Below are 14805 nucleotides of genomic sequence, written 5' to 3'. Positions count from 1 at the left end.
AGTACTGAATCACGGGAGTGTATATCGTGAGATCGCTTTTTCAACGAGAAGTATCTTTGGACTTAGAGGAATCGGGCAGCTCCTCTCTCGTTGAGGAAATACGTCTTCTCCGAACAGAGTTGTCTGGTTTCAGATACGAAATGAACAGAATATCTTCACTCGTCTCTGACTTTAGCGCGAGGTTGGACGCAATAGAGTACAGAGTTTCAGAACTTGAGGACACGACTCATAAGAGAAATAAGGATCTCAATGACACTATACTTGCACTTCAAAAACAAATAAACGAGTCAGAGCAGAAGAAATTGCAGAATGATGTTGAGATAACTGGCGTAACGGAGATGGGAGGGGAAAACCTTCTACGTAGTTATAACGTTGTCTCAAAAAATAGGTCTCAACTTAGATGAACGGGAAATTGTAAGTGTGCACCGGAGAGGGAACCGCTCACGGCCAGCAGCGGTAGCGGACAAAGGAGCAATAGTGCGAGCGGACGCGGGTACGGACGGGCAGGCCGTGCGGCCGCGGCCCATTGTAGTCCGTCTAGCGCGGCGCAATCTCAGAAACGAACTACTACACGCAGCCCGAGTTCGTCGCGGAGCTGACACCTCGGGAACGACAATAGGCGATCAGCCACGACGGTTTTACGTAAACGAACATTTAACATACTCAAATCGTAGATTGTTTCATTTAGTGAGAGAAAAAAAGGTCCGTGAGAAAAATTGGCGCTTTGTCTGGACACGGGACGGGCGCATCCATGCCAGAAGGGACAGCACATCAAAAACTTATACCATTGGTTCTGAGGAGGACCTAACAAAGGTTTTTGCTCTCTAATTTCGTTGGAGTTATATATTTCAACTTCTATCTTGAATAACTGTTCTGTTTTGTTCTTAAATATTAGTAACTACAACTTTCTAACATATTTATACGTACTATATTATTTTGGTAAAAAATATATCCTTACTCATTACTTCAATAACCTTGTAAGTTTAGTAAGACATTTTTTAAGATATTTCTACTCGTATTGTGTTATAAAATTTTAGATAGTTTTGCTAAATACTGCTCATTGCAAAAGATAAATAGAGATATTGTATTATTTTTTGATTATATCGCTGTTTTTAGTTATTGTTTTATTTGTTTATTATTTCGTATATACTGTCGGCCTCATTTTAATTTCTTTTATTATTTCTGTGTGTCAACAATTATTTGCATATATCACGTAGGCGACATCATAGTTGTACATCTGCTTAGATCACATTTGGTGTTATTTTTAAAAGTACTGTGTGGTGGATTTAATGTATCTCTAATATTTGCAGCAAATAATATTTTACATTATTATTATTTTATAAATAGCAATAGAACATATTGTTATGTTGCACAAAGAAAATGTGCATATTATTATTATTGCATTATTTTATATATTATTATTATTTCTTTATACTGCAACATCACCATACTTAAATATGACTTCATATTCCAATCCTACTTGCAAAATAACCTTTCGAAAAATGTTATATAGTGATAAAATAAAAATTGGACTTCTTAACCCTGGCTCGTTAGGAACGAAACATGACGAGTTTCTCGTAGCAGTGCACCGACACGGTGTGGATTTGTTGGCCATAAACGAGACCTGGCTGCGCGCGGGGGAGGAGGGGCGCGCGCCAGCACCAGCTGGCTACAGACTGCTTCATGTTCCGCGCCCGCCTGCCGTTCGCTCGCGCGGGGGAGGAGTTGGGTTTTTTATAAAAAAAAATATAGGAGTACAGGTTTTGTTACCGCCTCAAACATGTATAGTAGAACAAATGTGGGTCAAACTTAAATTGCGAGGAAAAACATGTGTCCTAGGTACAGCATATCGGCCACCATGGTTGGATGTCGATTTATTTCTAAATACACTCACAGAAGCTGTTGGCTCATTTGTATGTTGTGAGCATTTAATTATATTAGGCGATTTTAATATCGATGGCTTAAACAAAACCAGTTTAAGTTATAAAAAGTTTGAAAACTTTATAACAGCGTTTGGTTTAGTGCAACATGTAACGCAACCAACACATTTTACGTCACATTCAGAATCCCTTCTAGATTTAGTCTGTACAAATAAAACGCTTAGTTTAGAGAGTATAGGGGTAGACTACATAGAGTCACTTAGTAGTCACGCATTTATAACGTGTACATTAAATATACCAAAAAATAAAACACAACCTAAACATATTGTATGCAGACCTATTAAAGACATTGATTCAATTAATTTCATTTATTCGCTGAACAATATTATCTGGAAAAAATTATTATTATTAACTAATGTAAATGAAATTGTATCTTTGCTGACATATTATATTATAAATTTGTTCGATTTTTACGCGCCAAAAAAAAATATACATATTAAAGAAGCCCAATATCCATGGATTACTTATAACATTAAATTAATAATGAAACGTCGTGATGATGCACAAAAATTAGCAAAACAAACAAAACTTGAGTCACATATACAATTCTATAAGGAATTAAAACGGTATGTTCCTCAGGCTTTGCATAGGGAAAAGCAAGTGTATTTCAATACGTACATTAACTCTAATATTAATAATCCTCAAAAAATGTGGAAACACATAAAACATAATATTCGCATAAAATCAAAAGAACACAACCCATTACCGCCCCACTTAAATGATCCAAATAAAATTAATTCTCACTTTTTGAATATCCCTGGAACTAATCTAGTAACATTATCAACCCTTACGTATTTTGAGTTTCACCGTTTCGGTAACTCTACTTTTGACTTTATGACTGTTGACGAAAATTCTACTCTTATGGCTATAAAAGAGCTCAAGTCGAACGCTATTGGTATTGATGACATTTCCCTAGACATGCTGCTCCTCACGCTATCACAGACTTTAACCATACTAACACACATTATTAACACTTCTTTCAAAACTAATACTTTTCCCGACCTTTGGCGACATGCCTTGATTCGTCCTCTGCCAAAAAATGACCTACCACGCAATTTTTCCGACCTAAGACCAATTAGTATACTTCCCTGTCCTTCAAAAATTATAGAAAAAATTGTGCATAAGCAATTGATGAGTTACTTAGAAGCTCAAAATATACTACCGGATCACCAATCCGGTTTCAGAAAACAGCGAAGCACAACTACGGCCCTCATTGACGTAGTAGATAATATTTTGGCAGCGCAAGAGGAGAAAAAAGTAACAATTTTAATACTTCTTGATTTTTCACGTGCTTTTGAAACTTTAAATATAAATCTCCTACTTTCCAAGCTAGCGTACTATGGTTTTAGTGAAAATAGTATTAAGTGGTTTGAAAGCTATCTCACTAATAGAACACAGACGGTCTCAGTGATAGATGAGCAGGGTAACACAAAATTTTCAGAACGTGACACTATAACGAGGGGAGTTCCTCAGGGCTCTATTTTAGGGCCCCTTATTTTTATTATATATATTGCAGACATAATTAAAAAAATTAAACACTGCAATTATCAAATCTACGCTGATGATATACAGCTATATTTTTCTTTTTCGCCACACGAAGCCCAACAGGCAATAGATATTATAAATGCTGATCTTCATGAAATATTCATGTGGTCTGAAAAAACTCACTGATTTTAAACCCGAATAAAAGAAAATTTATGACCTTCGGCAATTGTAACGGCTTAGAGTTAATTAATGCATTCAATGTAAGACTACTCATTAATGATAAGGATATCGAACGCGTACAAGAAGTTCGCAATCTTGGGTTGATAATGGATGAATCCTTAAGATTTGAGAAGCATATAAATAAAGTCATTTCCAACAGTTTTTATAGATTAAAAGTTTTGTACCAAATTAGACCATTTATAACCACAGAATTGCGCATACGTCTTTGTGAGGCTCTTGTTCTATCCAAGTTTAACTATACCGATACAGTGTATGGTCCGAGGCTGCTTGGCAGAACAAGAAAGTCAATACAAAGAGTACAAAATGCATGTGCTCGTTTTTGCTGGGACATACCGGCCCGACAACACATTTCTCCATACCTCAAAGAAGCAAATATTTTAAATATGGATGCTCGTAGACGACTTGATTTAGCCACGCTTCTTTTTGGTATTATTAAGACAAAAACGCCAAAATATTTATACAGTAAATTGGAATGGCTAGGTCAGCGCAGCCAGTTAAATTTTGAAACAAGGTTCGCATTCAATGTCCTGTCAGTCCCACTCCATCATTCCGCCTCTTTTAGAGGAAGTTTTAGGTACAGTGCCACCAAGTACTGGAATGATATACCACCACCGTTTCGCAATCTGAAGACTGTTGGAACTTTCCAGAAAAAAGTTAAAAATCTCATCCTTACGTCTATTTAAATTATTAAGTATCTGCTTACAAATTATGTGCATAAGTCCTACATTATAAGATTTATCTTATTAATAATACATAATGGGATCGAAGTTTTAGTTTGTTTCTGCAAATATTTCTAAAATTGCTGTTATTTTAATATTTATATATGTATGTATATTTATGTAACATTCTGAACAAGTAGAAGCTAATTTCAAATTATCATCTTTAAAAATAATATGATGGAACCTTTAATAAAACTAAATTTATTTTTTAACATTAATAGTTACTCAATGGGTCACCTGGGGGCTGCTGAAAATCAGCGCTGTGTTGGTATTATTCCAATGCAGCATGACGCTGAGTCAGTTCCTTTTGATAACAATGACTGCTACACAGTACTTTTAAATTAAGATAATCACTATAATATTATGCATACATTTGTTTCATTTTTTTTTTATCATTTGTATATTTTTATGCTAAGTATAAGTTTTTAATTATTATTTTTTTACCTCTAAGTCTTTCTTAGTTGTATTATTCTGTGTGGTTTGTGTTTGTTATTAATAAAGTTTTCATTCATTCATTCATTCAACATAGCCTACGTTTATATGGGCCCAGCTACAGGGATGCGTAGATATCTCGATATAGCCTCTCAATTTATTATAGATAAACCTGAAGAACGGTTTTTAATCGAGGGAGATTTTCATATTTCTGACGCAGTTTGGCAAACTAGTATTGGTTCTTTCAAATTAGAATTACATTCTAGCGGTAATTATGATACGCAAATAATGTGTGATTTTTTATCATTCACCGTCTTAAAACTAGAAACTGACTCCAGAAATAAGATTCTTGATTTAGTTTTGTCCAATATAGATTGTCATGTTTGTGCATGTGACAACCCGCTTGTTACTGAGGATAAACACTACAAATCACTTTTATAAGATGTTACATTTTCCTACATCCCGACACTTAAACATATTTAAGTGTCGGGATGTATTATTAGAAATTCTATTTTTATAATTTTCATTTGTATAAATTGACCAGATTAATAATGCACTTTTTTAGTAATAATTGGTATGAATATTTTAATAAATTTAAATATGGAAAAAAGTGTTACAAAATTTTATAATATTTTAAATGAACTAATTAAATGATGTTTCTCAGCTCCGGGTGCTGAGATCTTCCGCTAAACCACGCTGGTACAGTCACGCTCTGATCAAATTATTAAAAAAGAAACGAAAATTTCATAAACTTTGCTTTTGCTTTTTTTTTCAGGTGTTATAATATTACGTGGACGAGCCGAAAAAATGGAAAGAGAGTGATTTTATAATTCTGTATCTGGGTCAGAGGAAAGTATTAAAACGGATCCGAAGTTCTTTAGGTCATATATAAAATCTGTAATGGCCAATCACAGGTTACCTGTTGTGTTACCAGTGGGAGGCTCCTTTGCACAGGATGCCGGCTAGATTATGGGTACCACAACGGCGCCTATTTCTGCCGTGAAGCAGTAATGTGTAAGCATTACTGTGTTTCAGTCTGAAGGGCGCCGTAGCTAGTGAAATACTGGGTAAATGAGAATAACCATCTTATGTGTCATTGTGACGAGCGCAGTTGTAGTGCCGCTCAGAATTTTTGGGGTTTTTCAAGAATCTTGAGCGCCGTGCATTGTAATGGGCAGGGCGTATCAATTACCAGCAGCTGAACGTCCTGCTCGTTTCGTCCCTTTCATAAAAAAACTATGCATTTTAGAGAAATCCTTTCGATGGTCAACAGATTTGTAATCTTTTGAACGACTATTTCCACTCAGTATTTGTAGAACCTGCAGCCAATTTGAATACTGACTTCTTTGATCCACCTGACAAACCTCTGGTAGACATTAACTCTATAAACTTAAATGTAACTTGTCGGTAAATACCTAAACTCTATTGGTATTCATAAGGTCTTTGGTCCTTATGGAATACACCCACTATTAATAAAAAAAGCGACCAAGTGAGAGTCAAACTCGCCCATGAAGGGTTCCGTAGTAGCAAGTTGTCTCTCGCGCAAACTATTCAGTTTAGAAAAATAAATGATATTAGAAACCTCAATGTCATTTTTGAAGATCAATCCATAAGATACCTTATGGGTTTGATAAAAAAAATTAAGTTTCAGTTTTAAGTATGAAGAACTGGGGCATGCATTGATTTTCTAGTAAGGTAGGCACTGTGAATGTAACTAGTCGTAGTTGAGTTTTGGAATATGAAAATATTGCTTACTAGAAAAATTTTACGAGTGGGTGTTGAATTGAAGAAGTTTGGTTATAAAATAACGGACCCAAATTAAACTAAATTAACTTTAACACTAGTGCTATATTTATTTAGGTTCATAGCGAGGTAGGCACGCCGTATCATGCACGTAATTAGGCAGTGCAGTAGATGGAGAACCAATAAAATTTATTGTTATTCTATTTTTGTGTAAAAATCTTAATGCGGTTTACAGAATACATCTACTTACCAAGTTTCAACAGTATAGTTCTTATACTTTCGGTAAAGGGTGGCTGTGACATACGGACGAACAGACAGACAGACATGTCGAATCCATACGGGTCATGTTTTTTGCCATTTGGCTACGGAACCCTAAAAAGTGCTCCGATGCTTTAGCCTTATCTTACTTTACCTATCACCTAATTTTTTAAAAAATCTCTTCTTGAAGGCCATGTACCGGATAACTGGAACCATGCATTACCATACATACTCATGTGCCGAAAGGAGAAATAAGCACTGACATAGAGCAAAGTTTGGCAAAGTTTTGAACATTGTAACAGATCAGCTTTCAGCGGTGATATGTGCCACGTTACGCCCAATCAACACGGAACTTTCAAAGGTCCTTCTGTGGATACAAATTTACTTGTATTCACAGAAGATATATTGCATGAATGAAGGACGGCTGCCAGGCGGATGCCGTTTGCGTTTGCACTGATTTTGCCAAATGTTATAACCAAATTCGCCACAAAACAATTTTGGCAAAGCTCTGGCGACTTAATGTACACGGCGATCTATTTTGATGGCTCAAGTCTAACGTTGAGAGGAGAAGTCAATCGGTAGTCCATCCCATTGTCAGTTCACATCATTTCCAAAACAGGTCCATTCTGGGGTACCCCAGGGGTCTCGTTTAGGTCCCTTGTTATAGTCAATAACAAGGGACCTAAACGAAGAGTTATACGCGATATTAGGGACTGTGAATTGTAACAACGTGATTTATTAAATTTTGAAATTTTACAGATAATAAATTGCTTTAACGTGGATAAATATAAATTAATCAGTTTCTCAAGAAATAAAATAATTACAGATTACGAACACACTGTGTACCTTTAATCAAAACTCTCGGCAAGCTCTTTCTAAGTAAATTATGGCTTCCCGAGAGCTTGTGCAAGTGGACCTCCAGCTTCCTCACTGGGCGCAGCATTCAGGTCGTTGTCGACGGATATTGCTCGAATCCGAAGCCCGTGAATGCTGGAGTGCCCCAAGGCTGTGTGCTATCTCCCACGCTGTTTCTTCTGCAAATCAATGATATGTTGGACACCTCCAACGTTCATTGCTATGCAGACGACAGCACTGGTGATGCTGTATACATGGGCCATGCAGGTCTCTCTCGGGAAATCGTCGACCAGTGCCGGGAGGAAGAGAGAAGGAAGGTTGAGAAGGTCGCGCAATGGGATAAATTGAACCTTGTCCAATTTAACCCCCAGAAGACTCAGGTTTGCGCGTTTACCACAAAAAAAACCCCATTTGTCGTATCACCGCTCTTCGACAACACTTCCCTTAAAGCCTCGCCTAGTATCGGAATACTGGGTCTCGAAATCTCGAGCGATTGCCAATTTCGTGGACATCTGGAGGGCAAGGCCAAATTGGCTTCAAAGAAACTGGGCGTCATTAATAGAGCACGGCAATACTTCAAGCCGGCCCACATACTAGCGCTCTACAAAGCGCAGGTCCGGTCCAAATTCGTATAACTCTTACCGTTTCATAATATTAAGTTTTAATTGCGAACTGTTTCTTAACAAATTCAGTCACTTAATTTAATTCCATAAATTTCTTAGCTGTTTAAGTAAAATTTAATTGTCACACGACGTACTGGCCGGCACCGCTCCTGTAATCCCTCTCGTGTTGCAGGAGAGTAGTGGCATACTGGCGCCGCTCCCACCTGACGAATACCGTTATTCCTAACTTTACATTAATATTAATATTTAATTCGCTATCGCTCAAAAACAAAGTCAACAACAAAATTTCAAAATAATATTATGATAATAGTATTATAATTCAAATTTCAACATAAAATAAATAATTATACTTGATATAAAGTACATACCTAATATAAAATTTAATGAACACTTTATATCCGTTCTGTATGTAAGTTGGGCAAAAAGTCGTTTTCGTAGTACCATCTTACAATAGTAATAATAAATTGTTATTTCCGGGGTCATATTATCACCATACATGGAATACACCTTCTTATATTCGACCCATTTAGCCCAGTGGTTAGTGACCCTGCCTACTGAGTTAGAAGTCCCGGGTTCGAATCCCTGTAGGTGCAAACATTTATATGATGAATATGGATGTTTATATTATGTATGTCTCTGTAAGTATATTGTATTAAATACATTGTCTTGTACCCATAGTACAGGCTATGCCTACTTTAAAACAAAAAGAATACCGACGTCAAACATGGATATATTAATGATTATATTTTAATGAAATAAAGTGCAGAACCAAACGTCGTGATGATCTTTGGGGGAGGCCTTTGTCCAGCTGTGGATGTCTTCCAGCTGATGATAATGATGATGAAACTGGACAAATTGAAAGGGTTCCGGTATCTATTCGTGGTCTTCTTCAGCTGAGTCACTTCACCAAATGATACTTTCCGTGTATAAATACTAGATTACCTTTTCGAAAAATCATAAACACTCATTAAATTTCTATCCTTACATTAAGAACAATAGCTTTTTTACTACGGCAACTATTAGATGCTTGTGTGCGTGACATCTTGACACTCAATGACATCTTTGAAATTATGTAACTAACATACGTGTTATTTTACATTGAAATTAATAAAATAGAAACTACTTACTGATGATATGTGATCCCAGTGTCTTTCTTATTTCTTGTAGTATTCTTTTTACAAAGTTTTACTACGCAACCCGGCATTTTAGTGTTAATTATTAGCAAAGTTTATGCAGAACTTAGTCGTAGTATTAGTTCGCGCACTTTGCGACTACGTCTGCGGTATTTAGTTAGAGCGCAGCGGAGACCAATCCTTGATCTAAGTTTCTACCGATAACATTAAAAAAAAACCTCTTTCACTCATGATCATATACTGATATGTACGTGGGATGTTATGGGATCAATTATTTTCAGTTTCTTAATAATATTTCGAAGGGGTCCGCAAGACACGGGTTATAAAGTGATAAAATATAAAAACGACTTGATGGTTAAATCAAATTTTTTATTTTCAAATTTATAATTTTGAATTGCGAAATCATTTTATTCATTGACGTCAAATGACACTTATGTATGTCAACATTTTTCTTTTCTTTTTACATTTTCCGCCACTTCAAAAAGGCTGAGCTTTAACGCCTAAAATATAAAGCTTTAAAATATAATAACTGAAACTAAAAAAAATATAGCAGAGTTTCTGGTAACAACAGGGTCATCCAGCCACCAAAAGTAGCGCCCGTTCACGAGCATGACGCATGGATCAGCCATCGCCTCCCTCGACCATATTTTAGGTAATGAACGACCCGTCCCACGTCTGCTTCCCAAGCCTGTGAAGAGTAACAACCAAATAACAAAAAAAAACTGACTTCAAAAACACTATTCCAAAACAATAGATATAATATGCATTAAAAAGTATAAAAATAATTGCGTATTTTTATACAATCTAATTCTAGTTACGATTATTGTTACTTTTGAAATCGGTGTCCTTCCACCGAGACCCGCTCTCGCCTCTCACCTCCTCACGACTCAAGAACATCTCACCTATAACTATGTATGTAGTTACAACCCTATCTTGGATGATACCGACTCAAAAAAACTAGCTTTCAAATAAAAAAAGAATTATTAAAATTAGTTCACCCAGTCGAAAGTTAAAAAAAAACATACCGACGAATTGAGAACCTCCTCCTTTTTTGCAGTCGGTTAAAAAGAATGTTTATCCATATAGTATTATCCCCTAAATCAATAAAGAAAAAAAAAAATATTATGCAATACTATATAAATATCTCAACTTACAATTTGACCATTTTGTTTAAATTTGCATAATGTAATTCATAATTATTTAATATAATATTTTTATTAATATTATTTAAAGTCTCAAAATCTTTATCCTTTAGGGCAATTCAGATCCAAACTTTGTTATTTTTTAAATAATCCTTTACATTATGACAAGATTTTTTGCTTTGCTTTGCATTTGTTGAAAGATGTTTTCATTATGTTTTCTGGAAGCTTTGCCGATCGATGATTGATGTTGGTAATATAATCTTAATAATTCTACAAGACAGCTGGAAGCAGCAGGAGTAATAAGGCACTATATATATATTTTTTTTTAATGAAAATAAGGGACGAGACGAGCAGGACGTTCAGCTGATGGTAATTGATACGCGCTGCCCATTACAATGCAGTGCCGCTCAAGATTATTGAAAAACTCAAAAATTCTGTGTGGTACCCATAATCTAGCCTAATAAATGTTATATATATACCAGTGGGAGGCTCCTACCAGTGACAGGCACCTTTGCACAGTAAGCCGGCTAGATTATGGGTACCACAACGTCGCCTATTTCTGCCGTGCAGCAGTAATGTAAAGACATTACTGTGTTTCGGTCTGAAGGGCGCCGTAGCTAGCGAAATTACTGGGCAAATGAGACTTAAAATCTTGTCTCAAGGTGACTGACGAGCGCAATCGTAGTGCCGCACAGAATGTTCGGGTTTTTCAAGAATCCTGAGCGGCACTGCATTGTAATGGGTAGGGCATATCAATTACCGTGAGTTCAATGTCCTGCTCGTCTTGTCCCTTATTTTCATAGAAAAAATAATACTACAATAAATAGCGTTTTTAAAGTGATAGCCCTCACTTCTAGGATTAATATACAAATAAAATTTGAGAACATAATTTTATTAACGATGCGGGACTCGAACCGACGACCTCTGGCGTTCCGTGCCACTGCTCTGCCAACTGAGCCAACCGTTCGAGTGACGTATCGTCACAAAATCTTGTATGCTTTTGTTCAACTCTCAGGTAACGGAACGCTAGATGTCGTGGGTTCGAGTTCCGCATCGTTCATAAAAATTTTGTTTTCAAGTTTTTCTTATGTTGAAAGTATATAAGTGATAGACCTTTGGAAACTTTTTTACAGCAATGTCATAATAGTTATAATTAACTGCATGCGGAAATTATAATATAATGTGTGATACTCGGAGGACGTCCGCGACCTCGCTGCTGGGGCTGCTGTGTCGGCTGGTGAGACGTCGGGCACTCGCAACGCGGACGGCAAGCTGAGCGGCATGCGACCACTCGGCTGCCACACCAATTGTTATTAAATCGTGCTTCAATTCCATCCGACAATGTATTTCTTTTTGCTTGTTTTTATAGTGCACCCCTGTGCCTCCGTCATCTTTAACATAAATGGTAAGTTTTATCGTTACACAGACATATATACAATCTCGGCGGTAAGGACCGTACCGAAATAGAAAGTTAATTATTGTATTTTCATGTTCTACAACACCCTGCACTCGTTACTATAAGTTAGGGTGGGCATCACCTCACCAACACCTTTCACCCGCTATCAGCCAGACGTCACTTATTGGGTCTCCTTCACCTACGGCTTCCCACTATCACTGTCTTTCAATGACACATCCACACTTTCCTTCTCAACAATTCTTTCACTTTTCCTCTGTATCATCATCAATCATTTTACAGCATCCTGAACTCCTTCACCTCTCTTAAATACCATTACCTAATGGTATTTGATATACGTCATAAGTATGTCTTAATCACCTTCACTTTCTTCAAGTTCGGTTTGAAGAACTTTATTTCTCATTAAGACAGTCGTTTTAGACTTAAGAGGTAACTTAGCTCCTGTAACCTCTTAAGTTACAAAACACTAAACAGTTGTGACACTGAGTTCTATCATGGGGACAGTTACACATGGCCGTCTGCTTAGTAATCATCGTACTGATTGTTAATAGCTCTGTGGTTAATCCCTCATGCACCCTGAGAATGTACAAGCCTACGAGGCCACCTTTGTTCGACGCTAATTCAAAGTAGATGAACATTGCGTCCCTACCTTTAGGCCGCTATCTCAAGAAATCGCCAAAAAAGCTCGTATTCAAAACCATTTTTTGACGGTTTATATAAAGCTTATCATTTTATAAAAAAAATATTATCTATCTCAGAATATGAGAAGAAAATTAATTGTTTCTTTACATTTCCATTTTTATAGAGAGTGCGAAAAAAAATCACCGTAATACTCCTAACTTTTACAGTTGGAGCCATTCTACTCATTCAATCTCGATAAAAATTGTACGAAAATTTATTAATTGCACACCAATACTATTTAACATGACAAAGTTTTTTTAGTTTTGTAAAGAAAACTGTATTATGTTTGTAATAAATTAAAAATGCTTCTAACTCTGAATTAAAACTATGGCGATCTTGTGCGAGAGAGGTAACTTAGCTCCTTACAATTCCTCGAGGCTATTGGCTCGGTCCCCAGCCTTAAGGAACTCTTATTATTCCTCGGATGTTTCCGGAGCATGAACTATACCAACACCATGAAAATGTTACTGATGAAAGAGTGGCAGACAGGATTCCTAGCAGCGTCTTGTCGACAGATGTCGATATCTAGCTCGTCAAAATAGTCATAATTAGCTTCAAACATCTCAAAACATTATAATATCCACTGTTTTATATTTTTCTTACCGCAGTGTTGAGATGTAGCAATTACATAACTTGACGTCCTAATTTGTCCTATTATATCATTTGAAACTTGTTTGTCGACTCGTTCAATTGACGCGCGAGAGGTTTTCAGGAGATATTCGATGTTTGGGAGAATTAGCACAAGGTCAAAAATCATGTAGATCTCAGTAGAATTTGAAGAATAAGTGGCGTTGAATATATCAGTACATATTTTCAACGCCACTTATTCTTAAAATTCATCAGCCGGACCAGTATTCCTTAACATAAAATCCAGTTGCCAACTTCGTAAGTCCTTCTTGGGTGAGTTTGTCGCCGTTGGCAGGAGTTGGCAGGGCGAGACGCTATGTTCCTCTCACTGTTTGTCTCTTTCCATTTTTAATAGTAAACAATATAAAGGCTTTGTTTATGTCACAATTTGAGGGAGCATGATCTTGCAGAAAGTGTTATATTTCCAGTGCTATATTTCCTCAACTGTGCTCTATTTGTTGTACTTGACCCCCGGGGTTCAATACCGGCGGCCAGTGCGTGTTGCGTGATGCGACGCACGTATCCGCGAAACACTTTCGTCCTCTAAGTCGGCGTCCGCTTCGCATTGAAGGTCGCTCTAGCCTCTAACTATTAATGTTCTAGATCTCGCCGATAGGGTTGACACTTGTAATATAATAAAATTACTTACATATAATAAATAAAGAACCAGTTTCTGTCTGCAACTTCGGTTGCTTTTAAACTGAGTCACCAATCAACCAGGTTGTTCCCTGCGTTACCTATTTTAATTTTGGGTACATCATGTGTAGCGTATACATCATTAGTAGCGTTCACGGTGCTGCTTGTAAATGCTGGGCTGTGTTTGACCCACGTGATTCCAGTCTAAGCGTAATTAATATGTTCGACTATATCGATTGAAGATCGACTTGCATTGGTATATAATTTCATACCTTAAAAATTTGAATTTATATTATTTAGTATATTCACCACACATTTTTATATAATGAAAATGACAGCAGGCTGTCTTCTGAAGTTATATGAGCAATCAAAGGGATCATCGTGTGGTTGTGTATCACGAGACCTATTCTTATTTCATCTCCTTTTCGGGACGACGGTCTCAGTGCGGTGTGACGTCTTCTCGAGTTATGTATGGTACGCTACGTCTTAGCTCGGTTTACGATGCATTACGGCTTAGATCATATTGTAATTACTAAGCCTGCACCTTTGTCTGACTGTCCGTCCACCTGTGTATCCGTCTTTGCGCGGGTTGTATCTCATAAACCGTAATGTAGACAGTTGATATTTTAAGAGAACATGTATGCCGGCTAAAATAAAAATGCTTAAGATTTATCATCGCCACGGCAACTGGGAGTCAGTAATATTAATTATAAATGTATTGAAACGGGACGTATGGATGGGTTTTACTCCTTTAACGCGTGCGTGCAGCCCGGAAACGTCCTGAATGTTGTTTAACGAACCTACGTTGTTATTGTTTACACCTCCGCGCAAATGACAGCCACTAGCAGATGTCCACTTTGTTGCTAGTATTTTCATC

The 14805-nt window shown here is 36.8% G+C and overlaps 1 protein-coding gene across 1 annotated transcript in view; it reads left to right on the top strand.

The window, feature by feature from the left end:
- The first annotated feature begins 11830 nt into the window (after nucleotides 1–11830).
- The window catches only part of LOC126967701 (nose resistant to fluoxetine protein 6-like), a 39671-nt gene continuing 36696 nt past the window's right edge, over nucleotides 11831–14805 (top strand). The window contains exon 1 of the mRNA XM_050812303.1: nucleotides 11831–11975. Within this exon, the coding sequence (XP_050668260.1) occupies nucleotides 11912–11975 (64 nt within the window). The 5' untranslated portion in view covers nucleotides 11831–11911. The remainder of the gene's footprint in view (nucleotides 11976–14805) is intronic.

Source organism: Leptidea sinapis, chromosome 13, assembly GCF_905404315.1.
Source record: "Leptidea sinapis chromosome 13, ilLepSina1.1, whole genome shotgun sequence".
NCBI classification, from domain to species: Eukaryota; Metazoa; Arthropoda; class Insecta; order Lepidoptera; family Pieridae; genus Leptidea; species Leptidea sinapis.
This window is presented reverse-complemented; position numbering and strand designations above follow the sequence as displayed.